At 41.4% G+C, this 14,814-nt stretch overlaps 1 protein-coding gene across 1 annotated transcript in view; it reads right to left on the reverse strand.

Moving 5' to 3' along the window:
* Positions 1 to 14,814, reverse strand: part of LOC122551725 (low-density lipoprotein receptor-related protein 1-like) — a 1,910,187-nt gene that overhangs the window by 623,225 nt on the left and 1,272,148 nt on the right. The window contains exons 29-31 of the mRNA XM_043694091.2: positions 12,693 to 12,920; positions 5,778 to 5,952; positions 1,893 to 1,987 (exon numbers count right to left, since the gene is read on the reverse strand). Of these exons, the coding sequence (XP_043550026.2) occupies positions 1,893 to 1,987; positions 5,778 to 5,952; positions 12,693 to 12,920 (498 nt within the window). The remainder of the gene's footprint in view (positions 1 to 1,892; positions 1,988 to 5,777; positions 5,953 to 12,692; positions 12,921 to 14,814) is intronic.

The following is a 14,814-nucleotide window of genomic DNA, read 5'->3' on the forward strand; positions in this document are numbered from 1 at the left end:
CCTCACTGTCTCCTCTGTGCCCTGAGGGTATAAAGGCTTCAGACTTCTTAACTGGAACCATTAAAACATGGCATGCTGATGTAAGAGTTTGATGCTGTTCATAAGTGGATAGTTTAGTATCAACCCAGACACTGAAAATCCTGTGACTAATGTATGTACCAGAAGATGTAAGAAATGCCTCTTGAGTCTTTCAGTACTATGTTACCCATGTAACATCATAATGTTATGGGAGCTAACGTAAGTATTGTTTCTTCAGGTACAAAATTTCTTACTGAAAACACCATGGTGGTCATCCAATTGGCTGCCAGTTGTGTATTGAATTATTGGGTTATAGAATGGGATTATGTGTAGGTTCAATCCCTCCCAGATCAGTCAGAAGAACATCGATCCTGAGGCACCGAATAAACTTGAAATTAATGCTCCAAATGCAATCTCACCAAGGTTAGAACAAACTTCAAAATTTCTTTTTATCTATACGTCAACATTACATTCCAGCATGTCATGTTTTCTTGAGGTGACACTACATTTATGTGATTTAATGATAATCAGCAAAAGAACAGATTGCTTTCCTGATTTGTTAACTCCTGCAGTTATTTCATGTTTGTCTTGTATTTCCACTTATTCCACTGAATCACAAAACTTGTCATTAATGAATGTTGAGTTTTATCTGCACATTGATTTTAGCCTCTCCAGGTGTGTTTGCATTATAATATATTGCTTACCAACATACCTACATAGTTAATTTATGATCATTTACCAAATTAAGACAACAAATATATACTGATTGTCCACAATTCTCTGACATCAAAAGTGTAGCAGTAGAATTAAAGTAGCAGCCAAAGAAACCTTAGGATACCACAAAATGCTTTACATCTGATGCAATATGTCAAAGTGTAATCAGTGTTGAAGTATAAGAACAAACAAAGCCAACTGGAATGCAGCAAAGTCCCAGAAACAAGAATGTGACAATAACCAATCACCTGCTGTTTTTCTAGTGATGTTGGTTGAAGGATAAATATGGGCCAAAACATTGCATCTAGATTCAGTGCTTTTCTTCACATATTGTCATGGGGATCTTTTACATTTATTTGTTTAGTATCTGATCTGAAAAATTCTCTTCAACACCAGAACATAAGCCAAGACTTTGTGTTTCATTCTCAGGGGCTTGAATCTGTGGCTTTCGAAATCAGAGGTGAGTAGGCTACAACAAGTCAGTAAACACCCACAATGATACCAATTGTGAGATCACAATCTAATAACTCCTCACAAAATTACAATGTTTTATGTCCAGCTTCCAGTGATATTTCAATGCACCCTAATATTTTGTCATTTAGCTTCTGCCATACAAAGGGTGAATCAGTTTGTTATGTTAGACAGCATCAATAGAAAGACAAGATCCAATACTTCACTATTATCCATAGATCGTCCTCAAAGAAATAAATACATGTTTAAAGGATAAAAATATTCCTAGCAATTAAAGCTGTAATATAAAAGGAATCCATTACTGCATAAATTATTCACCCAGTCATTATCACAGTATCTTTTTAGAATAAACTATTCATGATATTGATCCTGACAAAAAACAGCTTTTATGCATTGTCCCTCTTCAAACTAATTGCCTGTGTTTCAAGACAATAATGTCGTTATTAATAAAGTTCCAAAAATCTTTAGTCAGTTATTTTGTAACTGAAACTCCTGATTGCTGCAAATGTTGTTTGAAAATATATTAATTTTAACTCACGATTATTATGTATATTACATAAGCAATTACAGACTCAGAAGGCTCAATAATTTAATAAACGAAACCATTAAAAAGTAATTTTGTTACCATAGTTACATAGCCCACTATCACAAGTGCAGTAATTTTAAAAAAAAGTAAATGTTTGAATTACCAACAGGCTCTCTTTGATTTGAAAAAAGGTTCTTCATGTTATTGCCATCCATGTTTGCTGCACTGATATTGTTCCCATCAGTCCAATAGAGCTTGCTGTATTGGAGAAAGGAATGCATCTATTAATTAAAGTTTACAATTAGTCACACAAATAGCATAAGAAATTATATATATATTATAAATACTTGAAAGGCTTCACGATTTGCACTTCATCCCAAAGGTGTTTTCAGGTTAATTTATAATTCTAGCTCAACCACTTACACCACTTATCTTTGGTAGTAGCTGATTTTGGGCAAATGAAACAAACTTTTTGCCATTACCATTGACAACAAAGACGACCTCTACAAAATATTGGGTGCACAGTGGCTGAGTGGTCAGCACTGCTGTCTCTCAGTGATAAAGACTCAGGTTTGAATCCTCCCTTTGGTGACTATCTGTATGGAGTTTGCAGGTTCTCCATCTGTTTTCTTGGGTTTGCTTCTTGGCTGTTGTGGTTTTCACCCACAGTCCAAAGATGGGCAGTTTAAGTGGATTAGTGATGGTAAACTATCCAGAGATGTGCAGGCAGTCAGATTGGCCAAGGGAATTGTAGCGGGATGGATCTGAGTGGGATGCTCTTAAGAGAGTTTGTGTGGGCTTGATGGACTGAATGGTCTGCTTCTGCATGCAGGGATTTTATATTAAGTGCATTGACTAAATTGGGCAACCATTTTTAATTTACTTTTATTTTCAGCACCTAACAGCAATGTGTACTCTACACAAGATGGAAGGAAAGTGAGGGAAATTTTAATAATCTACCCATTATCACACTAATTTACACACTATCCCAACTTGGATGCACATAATATCTTTTTGCAAGGCTGCTGAGACAATGACCCATCATTTTTGATCTACCAGCAACCTAGTCCTTGGATCTCCTAAGTTCAAGAAGGCCAATAGATACTTCAAGGATAATTAAGGATGGGCAATAAAACTCTGGTCTTGACATTGATACCAACATCCTGAGAGCCAAATGTTGCAGTATTACTACAAACTTTTTTTTTGTTGGGAATGCTGCAAATTTATAGAAATGAGATTGTGTCAGTGTTTAAGAGCATAGGAGAATCTCACGGAATACAGGGAGAACTAGCCATTTGGATACAGAACTGGCTCAAAGGGAGAAGACAAGAGGGTGATGGTAGAGGGTTGTTTTTTAGACTGGAGGCCTGTGACCAGTGGAGTGCCACAAGGATCGGTGCTGGGTCCACTACGTTTGTCATTTACATAAATTATTTGGATGTGAGCATAAGAGGTACAGTTAGTAAGTTTGCAGATGACACCAGAATTGGAGGTGTAGTGGACAGCGAAGAAGGTTACGTCAGATCACAACAGTATCTTGACCAGATGGGCCAATCGGCTGAAAAGTGGCAGATGGAGTTTAATTCCGATAAATGCGAGGTGCTGCATTTTGGGAAAGCAAATCTTAGCAGGACTTATACACTTAATGGTAAGGTCCTAGAGAGTATTGCTGAACAAAAAGACCTTGGAGTGCAGTTTCATAGCTCTTTGAAAGTAGAGTCGCAGGTAGATAGGATAGTGAAGAAGGCATTTGGTATGCTTTCCTTTATTGGTCAGAGTATTGAGTACAGGCGTTGGGAGGTCATGTTGTGGCTGTGCAGGACATTGATTAGGCCACAATTGGAGTATTGCATACAATTCTGGTCTCCTTCCAATCGGAAAGATGCTGTGAAACTTGAAAGGGTTCAGAAAAGATTTACAAGGATGTTGCCAGAGTTGAAGGATTTGAGCTATAGGGAGAGGCTGAACAGGCTGGGGCTGTTTTCCCTGGAGTGTCGGAGGTTGAGGGGTGACCTTATAGAGGTTTACAAAATCATGAGGGGTATGGATAGGATAAATAGGCAAAGTCTTTTCCCTGGGGTCGGGGAGTCCAGAACTAGAGGGCATAGGTTTAGGGTGAGAGGGAAAAGATATAAAAGAGACCTAAGGGGCAATTGTTTCACACAGAGGGCGGTACGTGTATGGAATGAGCTGCCAGAGGCAGTGATGGAGGCTGGTACAATTGCAACATATAAAAGGCATTTGGATGGGTATATGAAAAGGAAGTGTTTGGAGGGATATGGGTCTTGTGCTGGCAGGTGGGACTAGATTGGGTTGGGATATCTGGTCGGCATGGACGGGTTGGACCGAAGGGTCTGTTCCATGCTGGACATCTCTATGACTCTAAGAGGAAAGCTGCAGGATTTGAAAAACCCATTGGGACTATATGCTCAGGCAGTGGTGAGATTCTGTGAGATGAGATTCATCAGTCTCTTTGTGCTTCAGATTTCAGTAGCATTTCCCTTGTTCCATTGGACCATGCACAGGCACAGCAGTTATATTATGCCCCCCTTTTAATTTGTTTGCACAATTCGAATACATAGTATCAAAATGATTTATAGCCTGAACTAACCAGGCGTAGTTCAAAGAAACAGCTGCCAGAAACATTCTCAAATGGTGCTTAATCGATTCCACTATCCATCTCCTGACAATGTCGTCAATTCCAATCTTTCTCAATGAGCTTCCTTGAGGATATGAGCTAAGTAGGTAATGGAAACTAGAGATGCTATTGACAAATTTCTATAAGGAAACACCCCTCATGCTCAGAGCTGTGGCAGTCAGAGCAAAACTTTAGAATGAATAATTAAAGGATAATCGAAACCTGCTCTTCTGATATTGTGTATTCCTGCCTGGCACGAGTAAGGAAACTATTGCAGCCCTAATTGAAGGTGAAAAATGGACAATTAAATTGTTTACTTTTAAAATTTCCTTTGGAGTTTGCAAAAGCATAATTACTCCTGCATATTGTGTAAAGGCTTTCAAACCCTGGGGCAACCTTGCAATGATACCTCAGAGTCGCACTGAACTTAAGTAGTACCTAGTAGTCTGAGTCAGCTGGAGGTGAGTGTCTGAAGTTTTAAGAAGACAATGTTGAAAATAATCTTTCAATATTGTGACTATATCTCTGATTACCGTGTGTAAAATAATTATCATTAATATGCATTGAACAATTCATAAGAAGTTGAAGTCTAAAGGCAGTCCTTGACATTGCATTCTCCTTGGCCAATCTGTCTTGAATCCAAACTTCTGGATGTGAACACAGAAGCACATGATAAAAGACTGCAGAGGCCCAAAGAAACTTGAGGCCTGTGGTCCATCAACTTCGTGAGGCAAACATTTACGCTGCTGCCGAAACGTATGTCCATCTACCAGCAAGCAATCATTTGATGTTCATTTTTAGAATGCAGATGACATCTGGGAATTAAATCTCTCAGGCTCATGCTTCAGTGTTTTGGAGGTTTTGACATTCAGCCATGTCCTGCTCCAAGAAAAAAAATCAGGACCTTTTAGATTTCAATTTCTACCCCATTGGCTTTAATAATATTATTTTGCAAAACCAGCAACACTTAATTTTAGATTAGATTCCCTATACTGTGGAAATAGGCCCTTCAGCCCAACTAGTCTATGCCGACCTTCTGAAGACTAACCCTCCCAGGCCTATTTCCTTCTGACTCTTGCACCTAACACTATGGACAATTTAAAATGGCCAATTGACCTGACCTGCACATCTTTGGGCTGTGAAAAGAAACTGGAGCACTCAGAGGAAACCCACACAGACACACGGAGAATGTGCAAACTCCATACAGACAGCTACCTGAGGCTGGAATTGAACCTGGACCCCTCGTGCTGTGAGGCAGCATTGCTAACCACTGAGCCACCTCATTTTCACTTGCATCTACATTGTATTTGCACTGCTTTTTTCAATTGATGATAATGCAACAATTATATGAACAATGCAAACCTGAAATTGTTTACTTGTAGCAATAAGTTATATTATACAACATTTTACCCTTTTAGTGGATGCACTATTAAGCACTGTGGATGATCAAGTCCATGAATGATAGAAGTCCGTAGGGATCCATTTAATCGTGCAACATTTATTTGAGTTTCCTCTAAATCAGAACTCGTCCAATATATATTTCTGGAAATCCAGTCCACTGCAAGTGCATGAGCATATGGTAGATCTATGATCCAAAACAATAGAACATGAAAAGTTATTCACAATAACAGAGCTGAAAATGTGTTGCTGGAAAAGCGCAACAGGTCAGGCAGCATTCAAGGAGCAGGAGAATCGACGTTTCGGGCATGAGCCCTTCTTCAGGAATGAGGAAAGTGTGTCCAGCAGGCGAAGATAAAGGTAGGGAGGAGGGACTTGGGGGAGAGGCGTTGGAAATGCGATAGGTGGAAGGAGGGCAAGGTGTGGGTGATAAGCCGGAGTGGGGTGGGGGTGGGGGTGAAGAGGTCAGGAAGAAGATTGCAGGTTAGGAAGGCGGTGCTGAGTTTGAGGGATTTGACTGAGACAAGGTGGGGGGAGGGGAAATGAGGAAACTGGAGAAATCTGAGTTCAGCCCTTGTGATTGGAGGGTTCCTACGCGGAAGATGAGGCGCACTTCCTCCAACCGTCATGTTGCTATGGTCTGGCAATGGAGGAGTCCAAGGACCAGCATGTCCTTGGTGGAGTGGGAAGGGGAGTTGAAGTTTTGAGCCACGGCGTGGTTGGGTTGGTTGGTCCGGGTGTCCCAGAGGTGTTCTCTGAAACGTTCCGCAAGTAGGCGGCCTGACTCCTCAATATAGAGGAGGCCACATCGGGTGCAGTGGATGCAATAAATGATGTGTATGGAGGTGCAGGTGAATTTGTGGCGGATATGGAAGGATCCCTTGAGGCCTTGGAGGGAAGTAAGGGGGGAGGTGTGGGCGCAAGTTTTACATTTCTTGCGGTTGCAGGGAAAGGTGCCAGGAGTGGAGGTTGGGTTGGTGGGGGGTGTGGACCTGACGAGGGAGTCACGGAGTGAGTGGTCTTTTTGGAATGCTGATAGGGGAGGGGAGGGAAATATATCCCTGGTGGTGGGGTCCGTTTGGAGGTGACGGAAATGACGACGGATGATATGCTGTATATGGAGGTTGGTGGGGTGGTAGGTGAGGACCAGTGGGGTTCTGTCCTGGTGGCGATTGGAGGGGCGGGGCTCAAGGGCGGAGGAGCGGGAAGTGGAGGAGATGCAGTGGAGGGCATCGTCGATCACATCTGGGGGGAAATTGCGGTCTTTGCAGAAGGAGGCCATTTGGGTTGTATGGTATTGGAACTGGTCCCCCTGGGAGCAGATGCGGCGGAGACAAAGGAATTGGGAATATGGGGTGGCATTTTTACAGAGGGCAGGGTGGGAAGAGGTGTAGTCTAGGTAGCTGTTGGAGTCGGTCGGTTTATAGTAAATGTCCGTGTTGATTCGGTCGCCCGAGATAGAAATGGAAGGGGAGGGAGGAGTCTGAGACGGTCCAGGTGAATTTGAGGTCAGGGTGGAAGGTGTTGGTAAAGTGGATGAACTTGTTCAACCTCCTCGTGGGAGCATGAGGCAGCGCCGATACAGTCATCGATGCAGCGGAGGAAAAGGTGGGAGGTGGTGCCAGTGTAGCTGCAGAAGATGGACTGTTCCACATATCCAACGAAGAGGCAGGCATAGCTGGGGCCCATGTGGGTGCCCATGGCTACCCCTTTGGTTTGGAGGAAGTGGGAGGATTGGAAAGAGAAGTTGTTCAGGGTGAGGACCAGTTCAGTCAGTCGAAGGAGGGTGTCAGTGAAAGGGTACTGGTTGTTTCGGTGGGAAAGGAAGAAGCGGAGGGCTTTGAGGCCTTCGTGATGGGGGATGGAGGTGTACAGGGACTGGATGTCCCTGTACCATGGATAAGAAAGAAAAGGGAAATATTTTAGCCTGAAGAAAGAAGTCACAAAGAATGTGAGAAGACTGAACTTAAACCATGTCACGGGCTGAATTGGGCCAAATTGGGTTTTTTTCTGTTGAAGAAAGTTCTAAGTTCTATATACTTCTGTGTAAACTTTCCTAAATGTAAGCATCATTACATAATTTATTTGAATTTCAAAAGCAAAAACACAGTCTCACAAAGACAAAAGGTGTATTGTTCTGTCAAACATAGCTAAACATATAAAGTGTGGAAATTAGCATTTCTAAAAATTAAAACACCTGCCTATTTTAATGACATTTATTCCAAAAGAATTATTAAGATGATTTCCTGTTTCATTTTTTCATAAACCTTCACTACTCACAAATATTTCAGAAATAACTTCACCAGTGTAAATCAATCTGTAAACCACAAAAATACTATGCTACATCATCAGCAGGTATTGCTGCTGACTTATGACACATTCTCTACATTTATGTACAAATGTTTGCACTTAACTAATTATCAAATAGAACTAAAAATAACAAGAAGGTTATCATCAGATTTTGCAAAAAAACTCATGAAATCTGAATGGGGCACCATGTTATCAATGGATTGGACTTTATGGGAACTGCCCACTCATTCGACTGACCAGAAGCTTTGCAGACGATTTGGTGTCAGTGGGAATGGTGCCACTGCTGGGACTGCCGTCAGTCTCACCATTCTGGGAAGATCAGGTATGCCAGTCTCACCAGGAGAAAATGGATGGGGGTATAGCCGTAGTGTGGGAGAAGTACGGGAATGTCTGGGTTCAAGAGGATAGGGCATTGGGTTAAAGTGGGGCAAGTGACTAATGGGGAGGGGGGATACTTCCATGCCACCGCAGCCGTTTACCCTAAAATGACAGAGGGCAACCAAAGCTGCTGGGCTCTATAAATGGTATGGGTATCCCCCAGTGACGGGTAAAATATTGGGAAAGGCAATTTGGGAGAGGTACCCTTAATATCCAATCAGCACAGGAGTGGTGACCATTGTTCCATTATTCACAGGACTATTGTGGGGACAAGGCCAGAGGTGAGTGGGAGTGGAATAATTTTGCTGTTGAGATCGGAATGGAGTGGAGTCTGGCTCTTACTGGGCCTCTTCTTCATGATGTCAGTTCCCTCATTGAGTGCCTGACAATGAGATCTTCCTGTAAACTGTGAGCAAACAAAAAGGGCTTGCTTTCTGAGCTCTCAGTTTGGCAACTGCCCCACCCATCATTGTTGTGTAACAACAAATGCAGTACAAAGGTCTTAGATGGTAGCCTCCCACCTTTCACTTCCATCAGCTCAGCAGAGGAGATTAATTTTCAATCTATGTACCAAATTTGTTACAATGCATAATATTGTCATTGATCTAATTTAGAAACTAAAAATAATTAATTTGTGGGACATGGAGTTGCTGGCTGGCCAGCATTTATTGCCTGCCCTTGATAAGGTGCTGATGAGCTGCTTTTTTGCAGTCCACGTGCTGTATCTCAACCAACCTTGGGAGCAATTTCAGGCTGTTGACCAAGCACAAGTCAGTTTAATGAGTGGCTTGGAGGGGAACCTGCAGGTGGTGGTGTTCCCATGTATCTGCTGCCTTTGTCCTTCCAGATGGAAATGGTCAAGGATTTGGAAGGTGCTGTGTAAGGATTTTTGGTGAATTTCTGCAGTGCATCTTGTAAATAGTACACACTGCTGCGACTGAGCCTCGGTGGTGGAGGGAGTGGATGCTTCAGATGTAGTTCCAGTCAAGCCAGCTTCTTTGTCCTGGTTGGTGTCAAGTTTCTTGAGTGTTGTTGGAGCTACACCCATCCAGGTAAGTGGGGAATACTCCATCACATTCCTGACTTGTGCCTTGTAGATGGTGGATAGACTTTGGGTTGTCAGATGGTGAGTTCTGCACTGCAATATTCCTAGCCTCTGACCTGCTGTTGTAGCCATTTGTTTATGTGGCAAGTTCAGTTAAGTTTTTCATCAATGATAATGCCCAGGATGTTGATAGTGGGAAATTCAATGATGGTAACACCATTGAATATAAAGGGGTGGTGGTTAGATTGTCTCTTATTGGTAATGGTCATATCCTGGCATGAATGTTACTTGCCAATTGTCAGCCCAAGCCTGGATATTGTCCCGATCATGTTGCATTTGAAATCACCAGCAAACATTCCCACTTCTGCTTCCACAGAGATGTCCTGGAGTGGAGATGACTGACCTCCAACAACTACAAACATCTTCTTTGTGCCAGTGTGACTCCAACCACCGGAGAGTTTGCCCTGATACCCATAGATTCCAGTCTCGCTATGGTTTCTTGATATCAGCCTTATTGTCAAACGTTGTCACTTCCACCTTTCACCTCTGGAAGTCAGCTCTTTTGTCCATGTTTGAACCAAGGCTTTAATGAGATCAGGAGCTGAGTGGTCCTGGTGGAACCCAAACTGGGCATCACTGAGCAGGTTATTGCTGAGCAGGAGCTGCTTGATAGCACTGTTGATAACACCTTCCATCACTTTACTGGTAATCAAGAGCAGACTGTTGGGGCAGTAATTGTTTGGGTCAGATTTGTCCTGCTTTTGTGTACATAATAAATCTAGGCAATTTTCCACATTGTTGGCTCGATGCCAATGTTGTAGCTGCATTCGAGTAGCTTGACTGGGAACGGGCAAGTTCTGGAACGCACATGTTCCATGAATAAATAAGTAAATAACAAAGTGCTGTGGACCACTGGAAAAGGCTGAGATGGATCATCCATTTGACGCTTCTGGCTGAAGATTGCTGTGCATTCTTCAGATCTATTTTTTGCACTGATATGTTGGCTCTTCTATCATTGAGGAAGGGGAGATGTGTGGAGTCTCTTCCTCCAGTCAATTGTTTAACTGTCCACCATCATACATGACTCAACGTGGCAGGACTTCAGTGTATAGATCCGATCCATTGGTGGTGGGATCGCTTAGCTCTATCTGTCACTTGCTGCTAATGCTGTTTGGCGTGCAAATTGTCCTGTTTGGTAGCTTCACCAGGTTGACACTCATTATAAGGTATGCCTGGTGCTGGTCCTGGCATGCCCTTATGCACTTTCCATTGAACCAAGGTTGATTCACTGGCTTGATGGTAATGACTGAGTGGGGACTATGTCAAGCAATGAGGTTACAGATTACGCTGGAGTACAATTGTGCTACTGTTGATGACCCAGAGTGCCTCCTGGATGCCCAGTCTTGAGATCTGTTCAAAGTCTACCCCATTTAGCACAATAGTAGTGCCACACAACATGATAGAGGGCATTCTCAATGTGAAGGCAGCATTTTGTCTCCATAAGGACTGTGTGGTGGCCACTCATACTAATACTCTCATGGACAGGTGCATCCGCAACGGGCAGATTGGTAAAGATGAGGTCAAGTATGTTTCTCCAGTTTGTTGATTCCCTTACCATCTGTCACAGACCCAGTCTAGCAGCTATGTCTATTAGGACCTGACCAGCTCAATCAACAGGGCTGCAAGCAAGCCAGTCTTGGAGTTGGACATTGAAGTCCCCACCCAGGGTGCATTTTGTGACTTTGCCACCTTCAATGCGTAAGAGTACTGATTCATGTGATAAGTACTTGGTAATTAACATGAGATTTCCTTGCCCATATTTAACCTGAAGCCATCAGCCCTCATGGTATCTGGAGTCAATGTTGAGGACACCCAGGACAACACCCTCCTGACTGTGTTGGGTCTGTCCTGCCAGTGAGACAGCACATATCCAGGGATGGTGATGGTGGTGTCTGGGACATTGTCTGTAAGGTATGATTGTGTGAGTGTGAGTATGTCAAGCTGTTGAGACAGCTAGTCCGTGGTGCAGCTCTTCCCTACTGATAAGGATGACTTTGCAGGATTGACAGAGCTGATTCTGATTTTTCAGTGCCTTAGGTCACTGCTGGGTTGTCTATCCGGTTTCATTTCTTGGGTGGGATTTAGAGCAATTGTTACAACTGAGTGGCTTGCAAGGCTATTTCAGAGAGCAATTGAGAGTCAACAACACTGCTGAAAGTCTGGAGTCACATGAAACTCAGACCAGGTGATGATGGCAGGTTTTTCTGACAATCAACAATGGTCATCAGTAGACTTTTAATTTCAGTTTTCTTTATCAAATTCAATTCAATTGAATTAAAACTGCTACGGCAGAATTGAACCCAGTTCCCAGAACATTAGCTGAGTTTCTGAATTAATGATCTGGCAATAATACCACCATGCCATCATGTTCCCAAGAAACTGCTGAACAATTGACATTTTAAACAACATTTTAAATAGAGCAAATGCAAATAACCAATTGATATTTGACCTGACAATAATAGATTTGAATCACAGAATAGTTTTCTATTGATATTTGTCAATTTGATTTGTTCAGACTCCAAACAACCCAATCGTTTGCTCTCCATAAATGCCAAAAAGTGAGGCACTGGAAAAGCATCCGAGGAATAGGAGAATCACAATATCAGGCATAAGCCCTTCATCAGGAATGCCTGCACATCATTTTTCTTTCTCGAAGGCTCACATCCTGTGTTCCACATAAGCTTTGGCATTTCAACAAGCTGCCATTATTCAAATCAATCCTGGTCAAGTCCATTTCCCTTCTACGTGAAATCACTGTGAGCAGTCCTTAATCAGTGATTTTGTCTTCCCAGGAATGCCTGATTGCTGTAGAATTCCCTGCCTGCACTCTCCCTGCTTTCTCATATCCCCAGCTGCTAATCCCTTGACATATATCAAAGAAGACTGCACAAACTATATAGAAAACCTAGGTTTCTTCTGGTCTGCCAGACTTAGCAATTACACTAGCTGCACATTCCAGATAGGATCCCATGACAAAAGACATGTTAACTGTATCAATCCATTGTTTGTTTCCTCATTGCATCCATCTGTTTAACAACTGAATGTCAGCTACAGATAATGAAGATTTAAACAACATCATATCACAACATATTGCCATGTAGTACTCATAACTTTCTTCATTATTCCCTACTTACCCGCTGAGACGATGGTTTCTATCCCTGTACCATTTATGAAGGCGCGCTTTATAAATCGGGGCTTTAAATCAGACCAATAAATTCGTTCTTCTAATGCATCGAAATCAATTGTTTTAACTTGACTGACATCCGGATCAGTAAATGGTGTTATGTAATTGTAGTATGGATTATCAATATCAACTCCACGGATCTCTGAATTTCTTGAATAAATAAAAAACTCCTTTTGTTCTGCATAAAATAAGGAAAAATCTCAATATTGTTAAAAGTCATTTTACTGCTGATCCTGATTGATGTTTGAATATTATGACAGGGTGAGAGCAGTGCATTAGACATCAAATCAAGAGGACATTTCGAAACAGTGAAATTCAAAGAGAAAAAAACCTTTAAAATTAAATTTTCTTTCTCTGTCTTGATTTTAGAACTACATCATTTTTTTAAAGACTTTACTTACTTTCAAATTAGTGATTTATGAGAACCTTTCCATTCAAAATAATATTAAAAACAACCCGAAGTATGTGTTTAACTCAACCTGATTTTTTTTCCTGTCCTTTTATTGCAAGTCTGAAAGACAAATATTTGATCTTCAGTTTAATTAACTTTAAGAAAAGAGCTGCTCAAGTTGATATGGGCCATAATATTGAAAATCTATTCAAAATGAATATGGTTAGAAATTTCATTAGGCTTTCAGTCAGACGTGAAACGTGAAGCAAAAGTTCACTTTAAGTGCAATTTTGGTGGCCGGTAAGTCAATATAATTAAAGGGAGCTCATCAGCTGAGGTCAGTTCAATTATCTCTTTGAATATTTCAGTTTGTAAGGTTTAGGTTAAATCAAGGCAAGTTTGTCTTGACAGAAGTTACGTTTTCATACACCTTTCACTTCCTTGAACTGTTTCAATGGACTCACCACCAATTAAGCATCTTTGATGCACATTCACTGCTGCAAACATAGCAAATAAGCTCGCAAGGCAAGGTTTAACAAAACAGTATTACTGCCAAGTCAATTTATTTTGATAGCATTTGCTGAGGACAGTTGATGATCATGAGAACTCTTTGGTGCTTAAATAACACCGTGGGATTTCTGTCACCTCCAACTGCACAAGCAAACAGGTCATTAATTTTTATATAATCTACATTATAGCATCCCCAACAATATTGCACTTCCTCAGTATCACAACAATCAGCATTGGTTATTAGGTTAAGTTCCATATTGGGTATAATGACAATACGGATGCAAACTGTGCTCAGAGTCGGGCTAGTTTTCTGAAATCAAATTCTAATTCAGTTTGCTACTCAAGGCAGTAGCATAATTACAGCCATAAAACTATCCATGAACTAGTGCAGCTTGGCAGCATTCAAACAAAATTGTCCTTTATTTGCATTAAACAACATTTCTGGATGAATTGAGAATTGGTAATCCATCTTATTAATATAATTAGAAAAGCATTTATCGAAAGAAATTAACATTCTAGTAAGTAATCCAATTTTAAGGAATTGGAAGTGATAAAGTAAGAATCAATACAGAACTATTTACTAATTTCATTGACATTGGTCAGTTTTCTTGTAAATTATTAATTTAATATTTGAGAAAAAAGTGGTTGTTTTCAAAACAATGTAGTTCTTAAGAAGGGTCACTGAACCCGAAACATTAACTTGATATAGTTAAGAGGGAAATCAGGAGGGGAAAAAAGGGACATGAGATAGCTTTGGCAAATAGGGTTAAGGAGAATCCAAGAGGACTCTATAAATACATTAAGGACAAAAGGGTAACTAGGGAGGGAATAGGACCCCTGAGAGCAGCAAGATTGTCTATGTATGGAAGTGCAGGAGATAGAGGTGATATTAATTGAGTATTTTGTGTCAGTGTTTACTGTGGAGAAGGATATGAAGCTAGATAACTTGGGGAAATAAATAGTGACATCTTGAAAAATATCTCAATGATAGAGGAGGAGTTGCTGGACACCTTAAAATGCATAAAGGTGGATGAATCCCCAGGACCTGATCAAGTGTACCCTAGAACTCTGTGGGAAGCTCGAGAAGTGATTGCTGGGCCCCTTGCTGAGGTATTTGTATCATTAATAGCCGCAGGCGAGGCGCCTGAAGCCTGCAGATTGGCTAACATGA

Source organism: Chiloscyllium plagiosum, unplaced genomic scaffold, assembly GCF_037043375.1.
Source record: "Chiloscyllium plagiosum isolate Xiang-an unplaced genomic scaffold, Cpla_swu_hap1 HiC_scaffold_7, whole genome shotgun sequence".
In the NCBI taxonomy this organism is placed as follows: domain Eukaryota; kingdom Metazoa; phylum Chordata; class Chondrichthyes; order Orectolobiformes; family Hemiscylliidae; genus Chiloscyllium; species Chiloscyllium plagiosum.